Here is a 16,945-nt window from a genome sequence, read left to right on the forward strand (position 1 = left end):
AAACACAATGGCTGTTTCTTAGAGATCAAGGTTGTTTTTTTTTAATTATGTAAACAGGCAGTTAAAGAAAGGTGAAAGCAAACTGTCAATCACTATTCCCCCAAAATAATACTGGGTTGGTCTAGTTCTCAGAAACAATGACCAACAGTATATATTCAGATTCAATATTCAATATTTCTGTAAAAGACTAAACCCAAGAATTTAACACATTTTAAATGGTTACAAATGTTTACTTCTATAGTACCATAATTGAAGATCAAAAATATATTTTTTAGGCCGGGCATGTTGGCTCACACCTGCACTCCCAGCATTTTGGGAGGCCGAGGTGGATGGATCTCTTGGGGTCAGGAGTTCGAGACCAGCCTGGCCAACACGGTAAAACCCTGTCTCTACTAAAAATACAAAAATTAGCCAGGCATGGTGGCACGCACCTGCAGTCTCAGCTACTCAGGAGGCTGAGGCGGGAGAATCATTTGAACCCGGGAGGTGAAGGCTGCAGTGAGCCAAGATCACACCTCTGTACTCCACCCTGGGTGACAGAGTAAGGCTCCATCTCAATTAAAAAAAAAAAAAAATTAAATACACACACACACACACACACACACACATATACACACATACATATATATACACACACATACACACATTTATATATATATATATATAAACATATATATCTCCAGGATTTTCTCTAGGAAAAATCTTTAAGGGTTAGGATTCCTTCTACAGTCACTGGAAAATCAAAAAAAAATTGGATCTGCTGTCAAGTGGCTATTTATGACACAAGCAGAGCACTAAATGTTCAAGATGCTTCTAAATTACACCCTTCAGTACTAGAAGCTCATTGTTACTGGCTTTTATTCTGCCAGGTTACTTTTACCCAGTAACTTACTTACCATCTCAGTTCTCATCATTTTAAATAGGACTCCTTTCTTCATCAGCAAAAGGAAAAAATAACCCATAATGAAGCACCATATATATTTCCTATTAAACACTCTACGCAACACCTTAGCCTTTAACTTCATGGGGAAAGAATTTAGCCTTTTCTAGAGGAACACTTTTGGCCAGCTCAGAAATGTAAGTATGAGAGAGTCTCCAGAAGTAACTACAAAGTTTAAAAAAAAATGTATGTTCCTTCTTTCCCTCTTTATTTTTAGAACCTTCTCTGCAGTACTGTTGATGGTCCATGGAGCCTTCTCTTGGGAAAGAGTACTTGATTAGCATAGTATCCAACTTCATTGCATAAATTAACACTTCCGTGTAAAAAAAAATTATTGCTCAAGAATCAGAATTGCTTACAGGTCATCTCGTATAACCATAGCCCTACTACCAGCTGAAATTCATAGGTCTACAACAGGAGAATAATTCCTGAGCCTGTGGAAATTTAAGTGACATAATAATAAAGAAAAAAGAAAAGACAGAAAAATACTGCACTAGCTGTATTAGATCTTTTTCAAGTGATTCTCTTGCACATCCTCGACCTCTGGGGCTCAAGTGATCCTTGGCCTCCTGCCTCCTGAGTAGCTGGGACCACAGATATGGGCTAGTATGCCTGGCTAATTTTTTAATTTTTTGTAGAGACAGGGTCTCCCTATGTTGCCCAGGCTGGTCTCGAACTCCTGGGCTCAAGCAATCCTCCCACATCAGCCTCCCAAAGTGCTAGGATTATAGGCATGAGTCATTGCACACAGTCTGTACTAGACCTTTAAAGAACTATTGGAGAAGCTGTAAAAGATGAGACAAATGATAGTAGAGGTATACAACTTAGGGAGGAAAATATTCAAATTTATTTAATTATGTGCTATGCAGCTTCAAAACAAAACAATTCTCCGTTATAAAGGCATTTAAAAGAAGCAAAACTCAGGGCACCAGTTCCTACCTCACAATCTATTTGTATGGACAAAGCAGAGCCAAATTAAACTATGTAAAACTTGTAAAATCAATCTGTCTGTGAATAGATAAAAACTGGTTCTCTACTCAATGGGAAAAAAAAATGCGATGAAGCCTGGTCGACATGGCAAAACCCCATCTCTACAAAAAAAAAAAAAAAAAAAAAAAAAATACAAAAATTAGCTAGGTGTGGTAGTGCATGTCTGGAGTCTCAGCTACTTGAGAGGCTGAGGTGGGAGGATCACTTGAGCCCAGGCAGCAGAGACTGCAGTGATCTGCGATGGCACCACCGCGCTCCAGCCTGGGAGACTGAACAAGACCCTGCCTCAAAAAAAAAAGCAAAACAAGAAAAAGAGGCCAAGGCCAGGCACGGTGGCTCCCGCCTGTAATCCCAGCACTTTGGGAGGCCAAGGCAGGCAGATCACCCGAGGCTGGGAGTTCGAGACCAGCCTGACCAACATAGCTGGGCATGGTGGCGCAAGCCTGTAATCCCAGCTACCCTAGAGGCTGAGGCAGAAGAATCGCTTGAACCCGGGAGGCAGAGGTTGCAGTGAGCCGAGATGGAGCCATTGCACTCCAGCCTGGGTAACAAGAGCAAAACTCCATCTCAAAAAAAAAGTTAATCTTACAAATAAAGCACAGGTAACAGAAACCATCTCCAAATTTCTAAAATTAGTGGTGGTGTTGTTGTTGTTGTTTTGAGACGGAGTCTCGCTGTGTCGCCCAGGCTGGAGTACAGTGGCGCGATCTCGGTTCACTGCAAGCTCCGCCTCCCGGGTTCACGCCATTCTCCCGCCTCAGCCTCCCAGTAGCTGGGACTACAGGCGCCCGCCACGACGCCCGGCTAATATTTTGTATTTTTAGTAGAGACGGGGTTTCACCGCGTTAGCCAGAATGGTTTCGATCTCCTGACCTCGTGATCCACCCGCCTTGGCCTCCCAAAGTTCTGGGATTACAGGCTTGAGCCACCGCGCCCGGCCTAAATTAGTGTTTTAAACATTTACTTGAAACATAAATTTTTGTCAAAGATGAAGCATAATAGAAGTCCAAATTTATAAAACTATATTCTAAATTAAGATAGAGCTAAAATGTGGGTATTTTATTAAGATGAAAAAAAATCATGATTTTTTTTTTCATGTTTCTGCAGTTTAAAGATCCACTCCACCAGACTGCATCATTTATACCTTTCTCTTGGCATTTATCATATATAAGATAGGGACAGTGACATTTACCTTGTGTATACAGCAAGGTTCAGCATATTAGGGGTTTAGTATGCATTTAATAGGTAAATCAAAGATAAACATTTCCTTTAAAATCTCCTTACCCAGCCACTCCTTTAACCCAAGTCAAGGTTCCAGGCCCAGAATAGTTGCTTTGAGAAAAGGAAAACCAAAAATAGATTAATTAAATGGGTTTTGCCCTAAACTAAGAAAAAAGAAAAAAGATTTACAGGACATTTGGCCTCATTACAGGTCACCTGTGTCTATTAAAATACTCTACAAATCCCAGCTGGGTAATCTGCAATTGCTGCTTTATCATGTGATGTCCAGTGATATAGTAACATCAGTCATCTGTCTATTCTTCAGAGAATGAAGAATATGTCTCATGTATTACCATCTAAAGTCTCAAAAATGTTCAGTGAAATTAGCAAAACTTAGTTGCTTAAAAACTAGAGAATTAAAAGGAATATATTTATAGAACTTTAAATTTTCCAGAAAATGGTATTTCTAAATTTAAAAAATCAAGTCAAATATTTAGACATCTTTTGGATAAGAAATTTTATTGTTGAGTAGCCAACTTTTCAGCATTTTCTGAACTAGAAACATTCCAGAGAAAGAACATTTCAACATGATGTTGCTTCTAGCATATTTTATCAGTACATTGGCAAGCCGATATTCCACTGCCACCTACAGTAGAAAAACAGAATTACTGCTTATAGGTAAGGATGTAGACAGAATACAAATGAAACCTAAAAGTATGACCTAAGAAGTCAAAAGTTACCAGTCTCTTCTGTTTCCTAATATAAACTTTAAGACTATATATTTTACATCCATTATTTTATACTCAAGTTATCTTCTTACTAACATATGCTATCCAAAATGTATGAGCGAAGTTTCTCCTTAAATTCACTCTAAAATATCAAAAAGGTTATACATGTAATACCATTAATAATGCCATTCTTTGATTTTAAAAAACTCATCACTAACGCATAGTGAACTTCAGCCATTTTGTAAACTTGATACCAAATGCACTTTTTTTTTTTGAGCTGGAGTCTGGCTCTGTCTCCCAGGCTGGAGTACAGTGGCACAATCTCAACTCTGCCTCCCGGGTTCAAGCGATTCTCCTGCCTCAGCCTTCCCAGTAACTGGGATTACAGATGCATGCTACCGTGCCCAGCTAATTTTTTTGTATTCTTAGTAGACACAGGGTTTCATCATGTTGGCCAGGCTGGTCTCAAACGCCTGACCTCAAGTGATCCACCCACCTCAGTCTCCCAGAGTGCTAGGATTACAGGAGTGAGCCTTTGTGCCCAGCCCTAAATGCACTTCTAAGCTTCTGTTTTACTGCAAATGCTTTCCATAAAAATTTTCCAGGTATTTAGCAAGTAGGATCAAATTTTGCTTTTAAAATAATACACACTACAACATGCAAAACATCAAACTACTGGAATATTTAAAATATAAAGGGTATATTCCTCTGTAGGCATTTAATTTCTTCATAATTTACATCACACCCCAAAATGTCTTAGCAATACAATGTTTCTCAAAAGCCTCTAAAAAGAGCTTCGAGTGCTGGGTACAAATGGACTAAATTCCTAATACTACATTCCTAATAGTGCATTTAAAAATCACAGTTGAGACGATTAAATTTCTAAAAGCTAAATACAGGCCAGACATGTTGGCTTATGCCTGTAATCCCAGCACTTTGGGAGGCCAAGGTGGATAGATCACTTGAGCCCAGGAGTTCAAAACCAGCCTGGACAACATAGGGAGACCCTGTCGCTAAAAAAAATTTTGTTTTAATTAGCCAGGCATGGTGGCACGCGCCTGTAGTCCCAGCTACTCAGGGGGCTGAGGTAGGAAGATCGCTTGGGCCCCAGAAGTCAAGGCTGCAGTGAGCTATGATCGCACCACTGCACTCCAGCCTGATCAACAGAGCTTAACCTTATCTTTAATCAATAAATAAAATTTAAAAAGCAAAATGCAGAAAGTTATGTACAGTATACTCCATCTTGTGTTTGAAATAAAGAAGAGATTACTGGCTAAACATAGTAGTATATTGCTCTTTTGAGAAGATAACTCTTGGAAATTTAAAACATGATCAAATGAAAAATTCAATTAAAAGGCCAAAAGAGGCCAGGTGTGCTGGCTCAGGCTTGTAATCCCAGCACTTTGGGATGCCAAGGCAGGAAGATCACTTAAGTCCAGAAGTTTGAGACCGGCCTGGGCAACATGATGAAACCCCATCTCTACAAAGAAATACAAAAAAATTAGCCAGGTGTGGTGCCACACACCTGTAGACCCAGCTACTCAGGAGGTTCAGGTGGAAGGATCACTGGAACCCAAGAGATCAAGGCTGATGTAAGCCATGTGCACACCACTGCACTCCAGCCTGGGCGACAGAGTGAGACCTTGTCTCATCTCTATTTTATTTGTAATAACCAAAAAACTAAATAAAATAAATAAGTTACATAAAGGCTACAAAAGGCCAAGTGTAGTGGCTTATACCTGTAATCCCAGCATTTGGGAGGCTAAAGAGGGAGGGTTGCTTGAGCCCAGGAATTTGAGACCACCCTGGACAATACGGGGAGATCCTGTCTCTAAAAAAAGATAAAAATAAAAAAATTAGCCAGGCATGGTGGTGAGCATTTACAGTTCCAGCTACTCAAAAGGCTGAGGTGGGAGGAGGATTGTTTGAGTCCAACAGGTCAAGGCTGCAAGTGAGGCATGATCATGCCACTGCACTCCAGCCTGGGTGACAGAGTGAGACTATGTCTCTCAAGAAACTTTTATTTAATCAATTTTAAATTTGTTTGAAGGCTAGAAGATAAAGTTAAGGATGTCAATCAAAAAGTGGGGAAAAAACACATGAAAAATGGGGTAGAAAATAAGAGAAAATTAGAATAATCTGTCTAGGAGGTCTAACATTTGAAAAATCAGAGTGGAAGAAAGAGAATAGAAAAAAAAAACAGATAAAAAAATCTGGGCTGGGCGTGGTGGCTCACACATGTAAACCTAGCACTTAGAGGGGCCAAGGCAGGCAGTTCACTTGAGCTCAGGAGTTGGAGACCAACCTGACCAACATAATGAAACCCTTCTCTACTAAAAATACAAATTAGCCAGGCATGGTGGCACACACCTGCAATCCCAACTACGTGGGAGGATGAAGTAGGAGAATTGCTCGAACCTGGGGGACAGAGGTTGCAGTGAGCCTAGATCGCACCATTGCACTCTAGCCTGGGCAACAAGAGCGAAACTCCATCTCAAAAAAAAAATAAAGAAAAGAAAAGAAAGGAATTCAGCCAGGTACAGTGGCTCACGCCTGTAATCTCAAACATGAGGCCCAGTCGGGTGGATCACTTGAGGCCAGGAGTTTGAGACCAGTCTGACCAACATGGTAAAACCCCGTCTCAACAAAAAACACAAAAATTAGCCAGGCGTGGTGGTGCACACCTGTGATCCCAGCCACTCAGGTGGCTGAGACATGAAAATCGCTTGAACCCAGAATGCAGAGGCTGCAGTGAGCCAGTTTGCCCCACCGCACTTTAGCCTGGGCAACAGAGCGAGACTCTGTCTCAAAAAACAAAAACAAAAAAAACCCCAGAAAACAAAAACAAAGTGCTGTGATACAGGCATGAGCCACCTCGCCCAACCACAATTATTTCTTATAATATTTTCTTATTATCATTAATATCTTATTACTATTTTTTGTTTGTGTTGAGACGGAGTCTCGCTCTGTTGCCCAGGCTGGAGTGCAGTGGCGCGATCTTGGCTCACCGCAACCTTCACCTCCAGGGTTCAAGTGATTCTCCTGCCTCAGCCTCCCGAGTAGCTGGGACTACAGGCACATGCTTCCATGCCTGGCTAATTTTTGTATTTTTAGCAGAGACAAGGTTTCACATGTTGGCCAGGCTGGAGGTCATTTTTAATTTACTACGGATCTCACAAGTCTACAGAACAAGCTGGTGAAATTTCTCAAAGGGACCAAACAGCAAACAGTGCCCATTTCCAGTTTTTAGATATTTACCAAGTAACCAAGTAATTTATATATATTGTTTCCAAATATTAATAAACATTATGAGTTTGAGAACAGATGTTTGGAGCAGAGGTTAGCACACCACACTTTTTTTTTTTTTGGAGATGGAGTCTCGCTCTGTTGCCCAGGCTGGAGTGCAGTGGCGTGATCTCGGCTCACTGCAAGCTCCGCCTCCCAGGTTCACGCCATTCTCCTGCCTCAGCCTCCCGAGTAGCTGGGACTATAGGCACCCGCCACCACGCCCGGCTGATTTTTTGTATTTTTAGTAGAGAGGGGGGTTTCACCACGTTAGCCAGGATAGTCTCAATCTCCTGACCTCATGATCTGCCCACCTCGGCCTCCCAAAGTGCTGGGATTACAGGCATGAGCCACCACACCCGGCTACTTTTCTCTTTTTTTTTTGAGATGGAGTCTCGCTCTGTTGCCCAGGCTGGAGTGCAGTAGCGCAATCTTGGCTCACCTCAACCTCCGCCTCTCAGGTTCAAGCGATTCTCCTGCCTCAGCCTCCCAAGTAGCTGGGACTACCGGCGCGCGCCACCATGCTCAGCTAATTTTTGTATTTTTAGTAGAGATGGGGTTTTATTATGTTGGCCAGGCTGGTCTCGAACTCCTGGCCTCATGATCCACCCGCCTTGGTCTCCCAAAGTGCTAGGATTACAGGCATGAGCCACTGTGCACGGCCACTTCTTTGCTTTTAAATTTTTAGAGATGGAGTCTCCCTCTGTCGTCTAGACTAGAGTGCAGTGGCTATGCACAAGCATGACCATGCATGCCCTACAGCCTTGAGTTCCTGGGCTCAAGCAATCTTATCACCCCAGCCTCTGGAGTAGCTGCTACTACAGGCCTGTGCCACCACGCAGGTCAGCAAACTTTTTCTGTAAACATTCAGATGGTAAATATTTTTGGCTTTGAAGGTCACATGACCTCTATCAGAGTCATTCAACTCTGTTATTAGAGTAGCTAAAGCTACTACAGACAAGATGTAAATAAATCAGTATGTAATCATGTTACAATAAAACTTTTTTTTTTTTTTTTTAAGATGGAATCTCGCTCTGTCGCCAGGCTGGAGTGCAGTGGCGTGATCTCAGCTCACTGCAACCTCCGCCTCTCAGGTTCAAGCGATTCTCCTGCCTCAGCCTCCTGAGTAGCTGGGACTACAAGTGCATGCCACCACACTCAGCTAATTTTTGTATTTTTAGTAGAGATGGAATTTCACCATGTTGGCCAGGATGGTCTCCATCTCTTGATCTCATGATCTGCCCACCTTGGTCTCCCAAAGTGCTGGGATTACAGGCGTGAGCCACCACACCTGGCCTACAATAAAACTGTATTTCTAAAGATAGGCAACAGGCCAGATTAGTCCCACGGGACACAGTTTGCTGACCCCTGGTTTAGAGTACATTTCCTAGCTTTCCTCTTATAGTAAGTGGTATATGTTTTCTCTCTATGCCAATCTTCTTAATAGCAATCTCCACATTTAAACACTCTCAATTCATTCTCTTATTCTACAAACTTTTACTAAGTGCCTACCACATGCCAGACACAGTATTAGGTATAAGGAATAAAGAAGAAACAATAATAATAATAAAGTCCTGCCCTCTTAATACTTACATTCTAGTAGAATAGTTAACAAATAAATAAGCTGATAAACACATAATATAATTTCATGTAATACTAAGTATGAAGAAAAAGTAAAGCCAGGTAAAAAGAAAGAGGAAGGAAGGATGAGGGTCTTTATAAGTCAGGGAAGAACTCATAGGAAATGACGTTCAGGTAAAGAATGAATTAAACAAATGAACAAGCCATACAAATATCTACAGGAAAAACATTTCACATGTTTAAATAAGGACAAGATTAGAGTGCTGGAAATGAGAAAATGACATCAGAGAAGTGAGTAAGGGTAAGATCATGTAAGGACTTGCGGCCTAGGGCAAAAGGACTGAATTTTATTCTAAGTTTGATGTGAAGCCAGGAACATGAAATGGTTGAGAGCAGGAGAATAAGGAGGTATAATGCACTTTTTTACAGGATCACTGGTACCTATGCAGAGGACAAATTGTAGAGGGCAGGAGTGGAACAGGAAGGCCACTATACGCTGTTGCAAGTATTTCTAGACTTCTAAAATAGGATCTAGGCAGGATGGCTCATGCCTGTAATCTCAGCACTTTGGGAGACTGACGTAGGAGGATCACTTGTGGTCAGGAGTTCAAGGCTACAGTGAGTTATGATTGCACCACTGTGCTCCAGGCTGGGTGACAGAGTGAGACTCTGTCTCTAAATAAATAAATAACAGAGTTTTGTTCATTGCCCAGGCTGAAGTGCAATGGTGCCATCTCGGCTCACTGCAACCTCCACCTCCCAAGTTCAAGCCATTCTCCTGCCTCAGCCTCATAAGTAGCTGGGATTATAGGCACCTGCCGCTACACCCAGCCAATCTTTTGTATTTTTAATAGAGACGGGTTTCCGCCATGTTGGCCAGGACGGTCTCAAACTCCTGACCTCAGGTGATCCGCCCACCTTGGCCTCCCAAAGTGCTGGGATTACAGGCATGAGCCACTGAGCCCGACCTGGATAAATTAACATTTGATTGCTATAACTGAGTACCAGAGTATATAAATTAGTAACAGACAACACGAAATGAGAATTTTCATTAAAGTTTTTTTTTTTCTGAGATGGAGTTTCGCTCTTGTTGCCCAGGCTGGAGTACAATGGTGTGGTCTCGACTCACCGCAACCTCCACCTCCCAGGTTCAAGCGATTCTCCCGCCTCAGCCTCCCGAGTAGCTGGGACTGCAGGCATGCGCTACCGCGCCTGGCTAATTTTGTATGTTTAGTAGAGACGAGGTTTGTCCATGTTGGTCAGGCTGGTCTCGAACTCCCGACCTCAGGTGATCCGCCCGCCCTGGCCTCCCAAAGTGCTGGGATGACAGGCATGAGCCACAGCGCCCAGCCTAAAATTTTTGGTTTAAAGTTCCAATGAGGAAATACAAAATCATCACCAGAAGGCAGTAGTGAATACAGACTAAGGTATACAAAAGGTGATGGATATTCACAGTTAGATTATGCTCTTTCAGTAAACTGGGATTTACTGGAATTGAGCATATCCACAAGCTTAACAGCAATAACAATAAACATCATGCAAACTCATACCTATAAGAAGTTGAATTATAATGTGAGCAAAAAAAGTAGATTAAAATAGCAGTGTTGGGCTGGACACGGTGGCTCACGCTTATAATCCCAACACTATGGGGGGGTCGAGGAGGGTGGATTGCTTGAAGTCAGGAGTTCGGGACCAGCCTGGCCAATGTGGTAAAACCCCGTCTCTACTAAAATATAAAAATTAGCTGGGTGTGGCGGCGGGTGTCCGTAATCCCAGCTACTCAGGAGGTTGAGGCAGAATTGCTTCAACCCGGGAGGTGGAGGTTGCAGTGAGCCGAGATCGTGCCACTGCACTCCAGCCTGGGAGACAGAGTGAGACTCCGTTTCAAAACAAAACAAAACAAAAGGCAGCGTTTAGCAAACAAGAGTATTTATACATAGGATGTCATCTCCCTAAATAAACACACCATTCCCAATTAATTGACTTCATTGCTCGTTAGGGTCTACCCAAAAATAAAAACTAGAGCAAGTGAATGGCTAGCTTCATGTATCTACAAGCAGATGAAAGGTTTGTCCTTTTGTGATTAACAGGCAAGGCTAGAGAGAGTCAATGTCCCAGTCAAGTAGGATAGGAGGGTTCCATTCTAAACAGAAAACAGAACCAGTACAAATGCCAGGAATCACTACATAACACCTTGGCACACAACATGAAAGTCAGAGAGAAGGGCTACAGCTCAGGGAGCACCTGAACCTGAAACATGGGCTATGAAATATATTGCCAGGCAGTTGGCAATAAGGAGGCTGTTAATACGTGTGTCCACTGTATCCACTGCTGAGAGTTATTTGTCCCGTCCTTCCTTCCTTTGCTTCTACCCTGTTGTTACCCTTCATTTTCACTTTCTTCACAGACCATGATATTACATAGATAACTGAAAGTATGAACTCTGTTGTCATTTATACAAAAAATGTACATCCTGCTTAAGAGCAGGAATAAAAGTTAGAAAGATTATAAGAATAGAAGGTTGTTTCATTTTTTTCTTGCCTCCTCCACCAAGACTCCACATATTGTGATCAAACTGGACTATTCACCATTTCCTGAACCCGCTCTTTTCCTGCCCCACCTATGCTGTTCTTAACTCAGAATGCTGTATACGCTACCCTTCATCTCAGTCTAAAATATGCTACACTCTCTTCAAAAGAAGCAAAAATGGCATCTCCAAGAAGCCTGCCAGAAAGAACTGAGATCTCTTAATCTATCTTCAGGTGCTTACTCACAATTTTATTTACAAATACAATCACATCCTTGCATCATGCTTATTTATGTATGTTCCCTCTCACTGCAGACAGAGGTTCTATCTGCAAAACCTTTCAGTGTAAAAATTATGTTTGTGCCAGGCACGGTGGCTCACGCCTGTGATCCCAGCACTTTGGGAGGCCAAGGTGGGCAGATCATCTGAGGTCGGGAGTTCAGGACCAGCCTGACCAACATGGAGAAACCCCATCTCTACTAAAAACACAAAATTACGGCCGGGCGCGGTGGCTCAAGCCTGTAATCCCAGCACTTTGGGAGGCCGAGACGGGATCACGAGGTCAGGAGATCGAGACCATCTTGGCTAACACGTGAAACCCCTCTCTACTAAAAAATACAAAAAACTAGCCGGGGGCGAGGTGGCGGCGCCTGTAGTCCAGCTACTCGGGAGGCTGAGGCAGGAGAATGCGAAACCCGGGGAGGCGGGAGCTTGGCAGTGAGCTGAGATTCCTGCCACGCACTCCAGTCCGGGCGACAGAGCCAGCTCCGCCTCAAAAAAAAAAAAAAAAAAAACACAAAATAGCCAGCGTGGTGGTGCATGCTTTAATCCCGCTATCAGGAGGCTGAGGCAGAAGAATTCGCTTGACCTGGAGGCGGAAGTTGTGGAGACCCGAGATCGCGCCATTACTCACACTCCAGCCTGGGCAACAAGAGCAAAACTCCATATCAAAAAATAATAATAAAATAAAAATAAATAAAAATCATGTTTGTTTTTTGTTTCCATAACAATTAGAGAAATTTGGCCGGGCTCAGTGGCTCACGCCTGTAATCCCAGCACTTTGGGAGGTGGAGGCGGGTGGATCACAAGGTCAGGAGTTCAAGACCAGCCTGGCCAAGATGGTGAAACCCCGTCTCTACTAAAAAACAAAAATATAGCCAGGCATGGTGGCAGGCGCCTGTAATCCCAGCCACTCGGGTGGCTGAGGTACAGAACTGCTTGAACCCAGGAGGCAGAGGTTGCAGTGAGCCGAGATCACGCCACTGCACTCCAGCCTGGGCAACAGAGCAAGACTCATCTCAAAAAAAATAATAATAATTAGAGAAATTTAACCCTCAGTATTGCTTTTAAGTTAAATAAAGGTTAGATGCAGTGGCTCATGCCTGTAATCCCAGCACTTTAGGAGGCCGAGGCAGGCAGCTCATGAAGTCAAGAGATCAAAACCATCCTGGCCAACATGGTGAAACCCCGTCTCTACAAATATTACAAAAATCAGCTGGGCGCGGTGGTGCATGTCTGTAGTCCCAGCTACTCGGGAGGCTGAGGCAGGAGAATCACTTAAACCCAGGAGGTGGAGGATGCAGTGAGCCGAGATTGCGCCACTGCACTCCAGCCTGGCAACAGAACGAGACTCCGTCTCAAAAAAAAAAAAGACTTAAATAAAGATTGGAACTGAATGTCATCCTGAGCCCAGGGTTTCAGCCCTAAGTAAAACAATCAAAGGCATATCCCTTCGTTCCTCAGACTAATCGGCTATGCAGAGGTTGTGCTGCGAGGCACCTGCAAATCTTCCGTTGCCTACTCCCAACACCAAGACAGCCATGCCAGCTCCACAACACAGAACCACTCAAAAACTTCAAGTATCCTGGATATTATTCAGCAATGTATTTAAAATAAAGTAAAGCCGGATGCAGTGGCTCACTCCTGTAATCCCAACACTTTGGGAGGCCGAGGCAGGCGGATCACCTGAGGTCAGAAGTTCAAGACTAGCCTGGCCAACGTGGTGAAACTCTGTCTCTACTAAAAATAAAAAAATTAGCCAGGCATGGTGGTGGACATCTGTAATCCCAGCTACACAGGAGGCTGAGGCAGAAGAATCACCTGAACTTGGGAGGCGGAGTTTGTAGTGAGCGGAGATCACACCACTACACTCCAGCCTGGGCAACAAAAGCAAAACTCCATCTCAAAATAAAAATAAACTAAGAGAAAAAGCTTTCAGGCAAATTCTTCTCTGGGTATCCTGCTGTTTTATCTCCTAACAAAACAAATGAATCAAAATGTGGTCCACCTAGAGAGGAGAAGTGCCCCCCAATGTTTGGGGATTCTAAGGCATTACCCACACATGTGCTGTTGTCTCTTAGCCTGCAGAAGAAGAGATATAGGCCTCATCCCCATAAGAGACCAAACACCTCAAAAACCCAGATGTCAAATTTTCTAGGAAACTCTCTTGGACTGCTCAAAGAGTAAAATTTGATAGAAATAGGAAGCATTCAGCCGGGCGGCGTGTCTCACGCCTGTAATCCTAGCACTCTGGGAGGCCAGGGTCAGGAGATCAAAACCATCCTGGCCAACATGGTGAAACCCAGTCTCTACTGAAAATACAAAAATTAGCTGGGTGTGGTGGCACATGCCTGTAACCCCAGCTACTCGGGAGGCTGAGACAGGAGAATGGCTTGAACCCGGGAGGCAGAGATTTCAGTGAGCCGAGATGGGGCCACTGCACTCCAGCCTGGCGACAAAGCAAGACTCTCTAAAAAAAGAAAGGAAATAGGAAGCATTCACTAGTGATTTATGATTGATATCAACTAAGATTACTTAGAAAGTCTAGAATCACACCTGAGATATAACTCCTTACATTTCATTTGCTTTTTTTTTCTGGATTCAAATCCTGTAGGCAAAATCAGTTTTAAAAAATACAGAAGTGCCTTTTAAAGAATAAACAGTTTCGAAAAAACAGCAAATTCAAAAGGATAGTGGATTAAATTTCAACATTGACTTTAATCAAAATGTAATTTTAGGCTGTTTAGATTCCCTGGGCCTGTTTCTTAAACCTTTACAATGGGTGTCCACTATATAAGGTTTTTTTCAAGAAACAAATGAAACAACATGTAAAACATCTCAGCACAGTTCCAACACATAGGAGACCTACAAAAGTCAGTAATTCTTTTTATAGTGTGTCTCTAGAGTACATTGACACTAGCTTCATTCCTATAACTAGTTCTCGATCTAAATAGAGTTGTCCAAGGCCGGGTGCCATGGCTCACGCCTGTAATCCCAGCACTTTGGGAGGCTGAGGCAGGTGGATCACAAGGTCAGGAGTTCAAGACCAGCTTAGCCAATATGGTGAAACCTCGTCTCTACTAAACATACAAAAATTAGCTGGGCATGGTGGCGGGTGCCTGTAGTCCCAGCTACTCGGGAGGCTGAGGCAGGAGAATCGCTTGAGACTGGGAGGCAGAGGTTGCAGTGAGCCGAGATTGCGCCACTGCACTCTAGCCTGTCTCAAAAAAATAAACAAATAATAAATAATAATAATAATTAAAAAACTAGAGTTGTCCAATATGATGTTTATTAGCCACATGTGGCTACTGAGCACTTGAAATGTGGCTAGTCCGAGATATGAGCTTTAAGTGTAAAATACTGGATTTCTAAGACCTAGTGAAAAAGGTAACAGAAAATCTTGTCAATATTCTGTATATTGATTATATGTGAAGTGATAATACTTTGGATATTCTGGATTAAATAAGATATATTATTAAAATTAATTTCACCTTTTTGGCTCACATATTTCTATTGGACGGTCTAGTCTATACTTTGACTTCAAGCTGGAAATTATGCTTTCTTAACCATGCAGTGGACTGCTTGACAGATGCCACTCGGGTTAAAGCCACCTCTTATCCAGCAGACACTCATTTTAACGCTCCCAACTTCCACAACCGGGGAAAGCTAGCGACCTAAAACTCTTAATTTTAAAAAATCCAGATCCCACAGATCTGCTGAGGAAACGCGACTGTTACCAAGAGATTCAGAAGAGATGTCTTGAAGGAAAAACCCCCGTGGGTGTCAGTCAGTCCTACCGGGGGACTGGGAACTTCAGCATAAAAAGCTCACCCTTAGGAAAGTGAGAAGGGGCGACGGAACGAGCAAATCAGAAGGAGCCCAATGTGAGCCACGGAGTAGAGATCTGAGGAGGAAAAGCCTTTCAGCTTGTGGGGACGGGGGAAAGCGAGGGGGCGAGTCTGAAGCCAGCGGCCAAGGGGCTCTGCTCCAAGCCGGAGACTATAGAAAAGAGCAGTACCTTAAGAATCCCCCTCATCTTTGCCAAAAAGGGGCGGAACTCCTCGGGTGGCACCTCTGGATACAGCTGGCTCCGTAGCAGCTCCTCTGTGATGCCGGGGTGCCCGTGGAAAGTGTCCTGGGCTAGCGCATTCAGCAGCCCGTTCAGGGGCTTGCTGCCCTCAAGCTCGCCCGCCGCCATGCTCTGCGAAAGCCCCGCCCCGCAACAGCTGAGCCGTACCCCGCCACGGCGGCCGAGATGTGCCTAAACAGCCTGTGCAAAAGCACCACCGGAAAGCTGGAGGCAAGGCTTCCCCAGGGGTCAGAGTTGGCAGCTTACAGCTTTGCTCTGCAAAACCCATCCCCTTAGGATACCTCCACGGAAATATCCGTTTGGCTCCAGGAGGGTCACTTTGCTTCCCCTGATCCCCTTCATCACTGCAGAGCCTACTGGAAAGAAAGATTGCTCGCAGAGATTATTGGAGATGGGGTAGCAGCCTACAAGGTTGGCAGTTTTAATTTTTAGATGGCTGCATCTCATTCCAGGCCTTGCCAACCCATTAGCTGAATAGGATCGATCACTCAGATTTAATCTCTGCCTAATCCTTACCTGTCATCCTTTGTTCCAGAAAATTTAACTATCTCCCGATTACATAATGTTTTTGTGTGGGTTGTTAATTGCCTTTTTATATACACTTGTCTTGTCTTTCCAGCTAGATCAGTGGTTCTGATCCAATGTTCTTTTATATAATAAATATTTTGTTAACACCTTTTTTACTATCCTGATATTAAATGCATAGCTAATACAACCTCCCACCCATATAATTTCAAAAAATCAATATATTATTCAGCCATAAAATTGAATAAAGTACTGATACATGCTACAACATGAATGAGACTTAAAAACAGGGTAAGTAGAAGTCAGACATAAAAGGCCAAATATTGGACATCTCATTCATATGAAATGTTCAGAATAGAGAAATCCACGGAGACTGAAAGTAATGTAATAGCTGCCAGAATCTGGAAGAGGGAGCAAATGGGCAGTGACTGTTTATAGGTACAGAGTTTCTTTGGGGCATGATGAAAACATTCTGGAAGTGGAAGCACAACCTTGTGAATATACTAAAACCCACTGAATTGTACAGTTTAAAAGATTAGTAAAATGTTTGTATAAACAAACTCTTTTATATTTGGCCAACTAAACTAATGAAGAGAGAACAGCTGTCTAAAGTTACTTTATGGAAATCTCTGTTGTGCCAACATACAAAAATCGTTATTCTCTTGAATATGATTAAGGTATTGTGTTTGGAAGTAGCCTTGAGGGTTCAACCTTTTTTTTTTTTTAGACTGGGTTGTTGAGACTCTGTTGCCCAGGCTGGAGTGCAGTGACATGATCTT

The 16,945-nt window shown here is 43.1% G+C and overlaps 1 protein-coding gene across 1 annotated transcript in view; it reads right to left on the minus strand.

Moving 5' to 3' along the window:
* Window positions 1-15,780, minus strand: part of COMMD1 (copper metabolism domain containing 1) — a 231,455-nt gene extending 215,675 nt beyond the window's left edge. Inside the window, exon 1 of the mRNA XM_017863079.1 lies at window positions 15,570-15,780. Within this exon, the coding sequence (XP_017718568.1) occupies window positions 15,570-15,749 (180 nt within the window). The 5' untranslated portion in view covers window positions 15,750-15,780. The remainder of the gene's footprint in view (window positions 1-15,569) is intronic.
* Window positions 15,781-16,945: the final 1,165 nt, after the last annotated feature.

Source organism: Rhinopithecus bieti, unplaced genomic scaffold (genome assembly GCF_001698545.2).
Source record: "Rhinopithecus bieti isolate Rb0 unplaced genomic scaffold, ASM169854v2 scaffold_68500, whole genome shotgun sequence".
Classification (NCBI taxonomy): domain Eukaryota; kingdom Metazoa; phylum Chordata; class Mammalia; order Primates; family Cercopithecidae; genus Rhinopithecus; species Rhinopithecus bieti.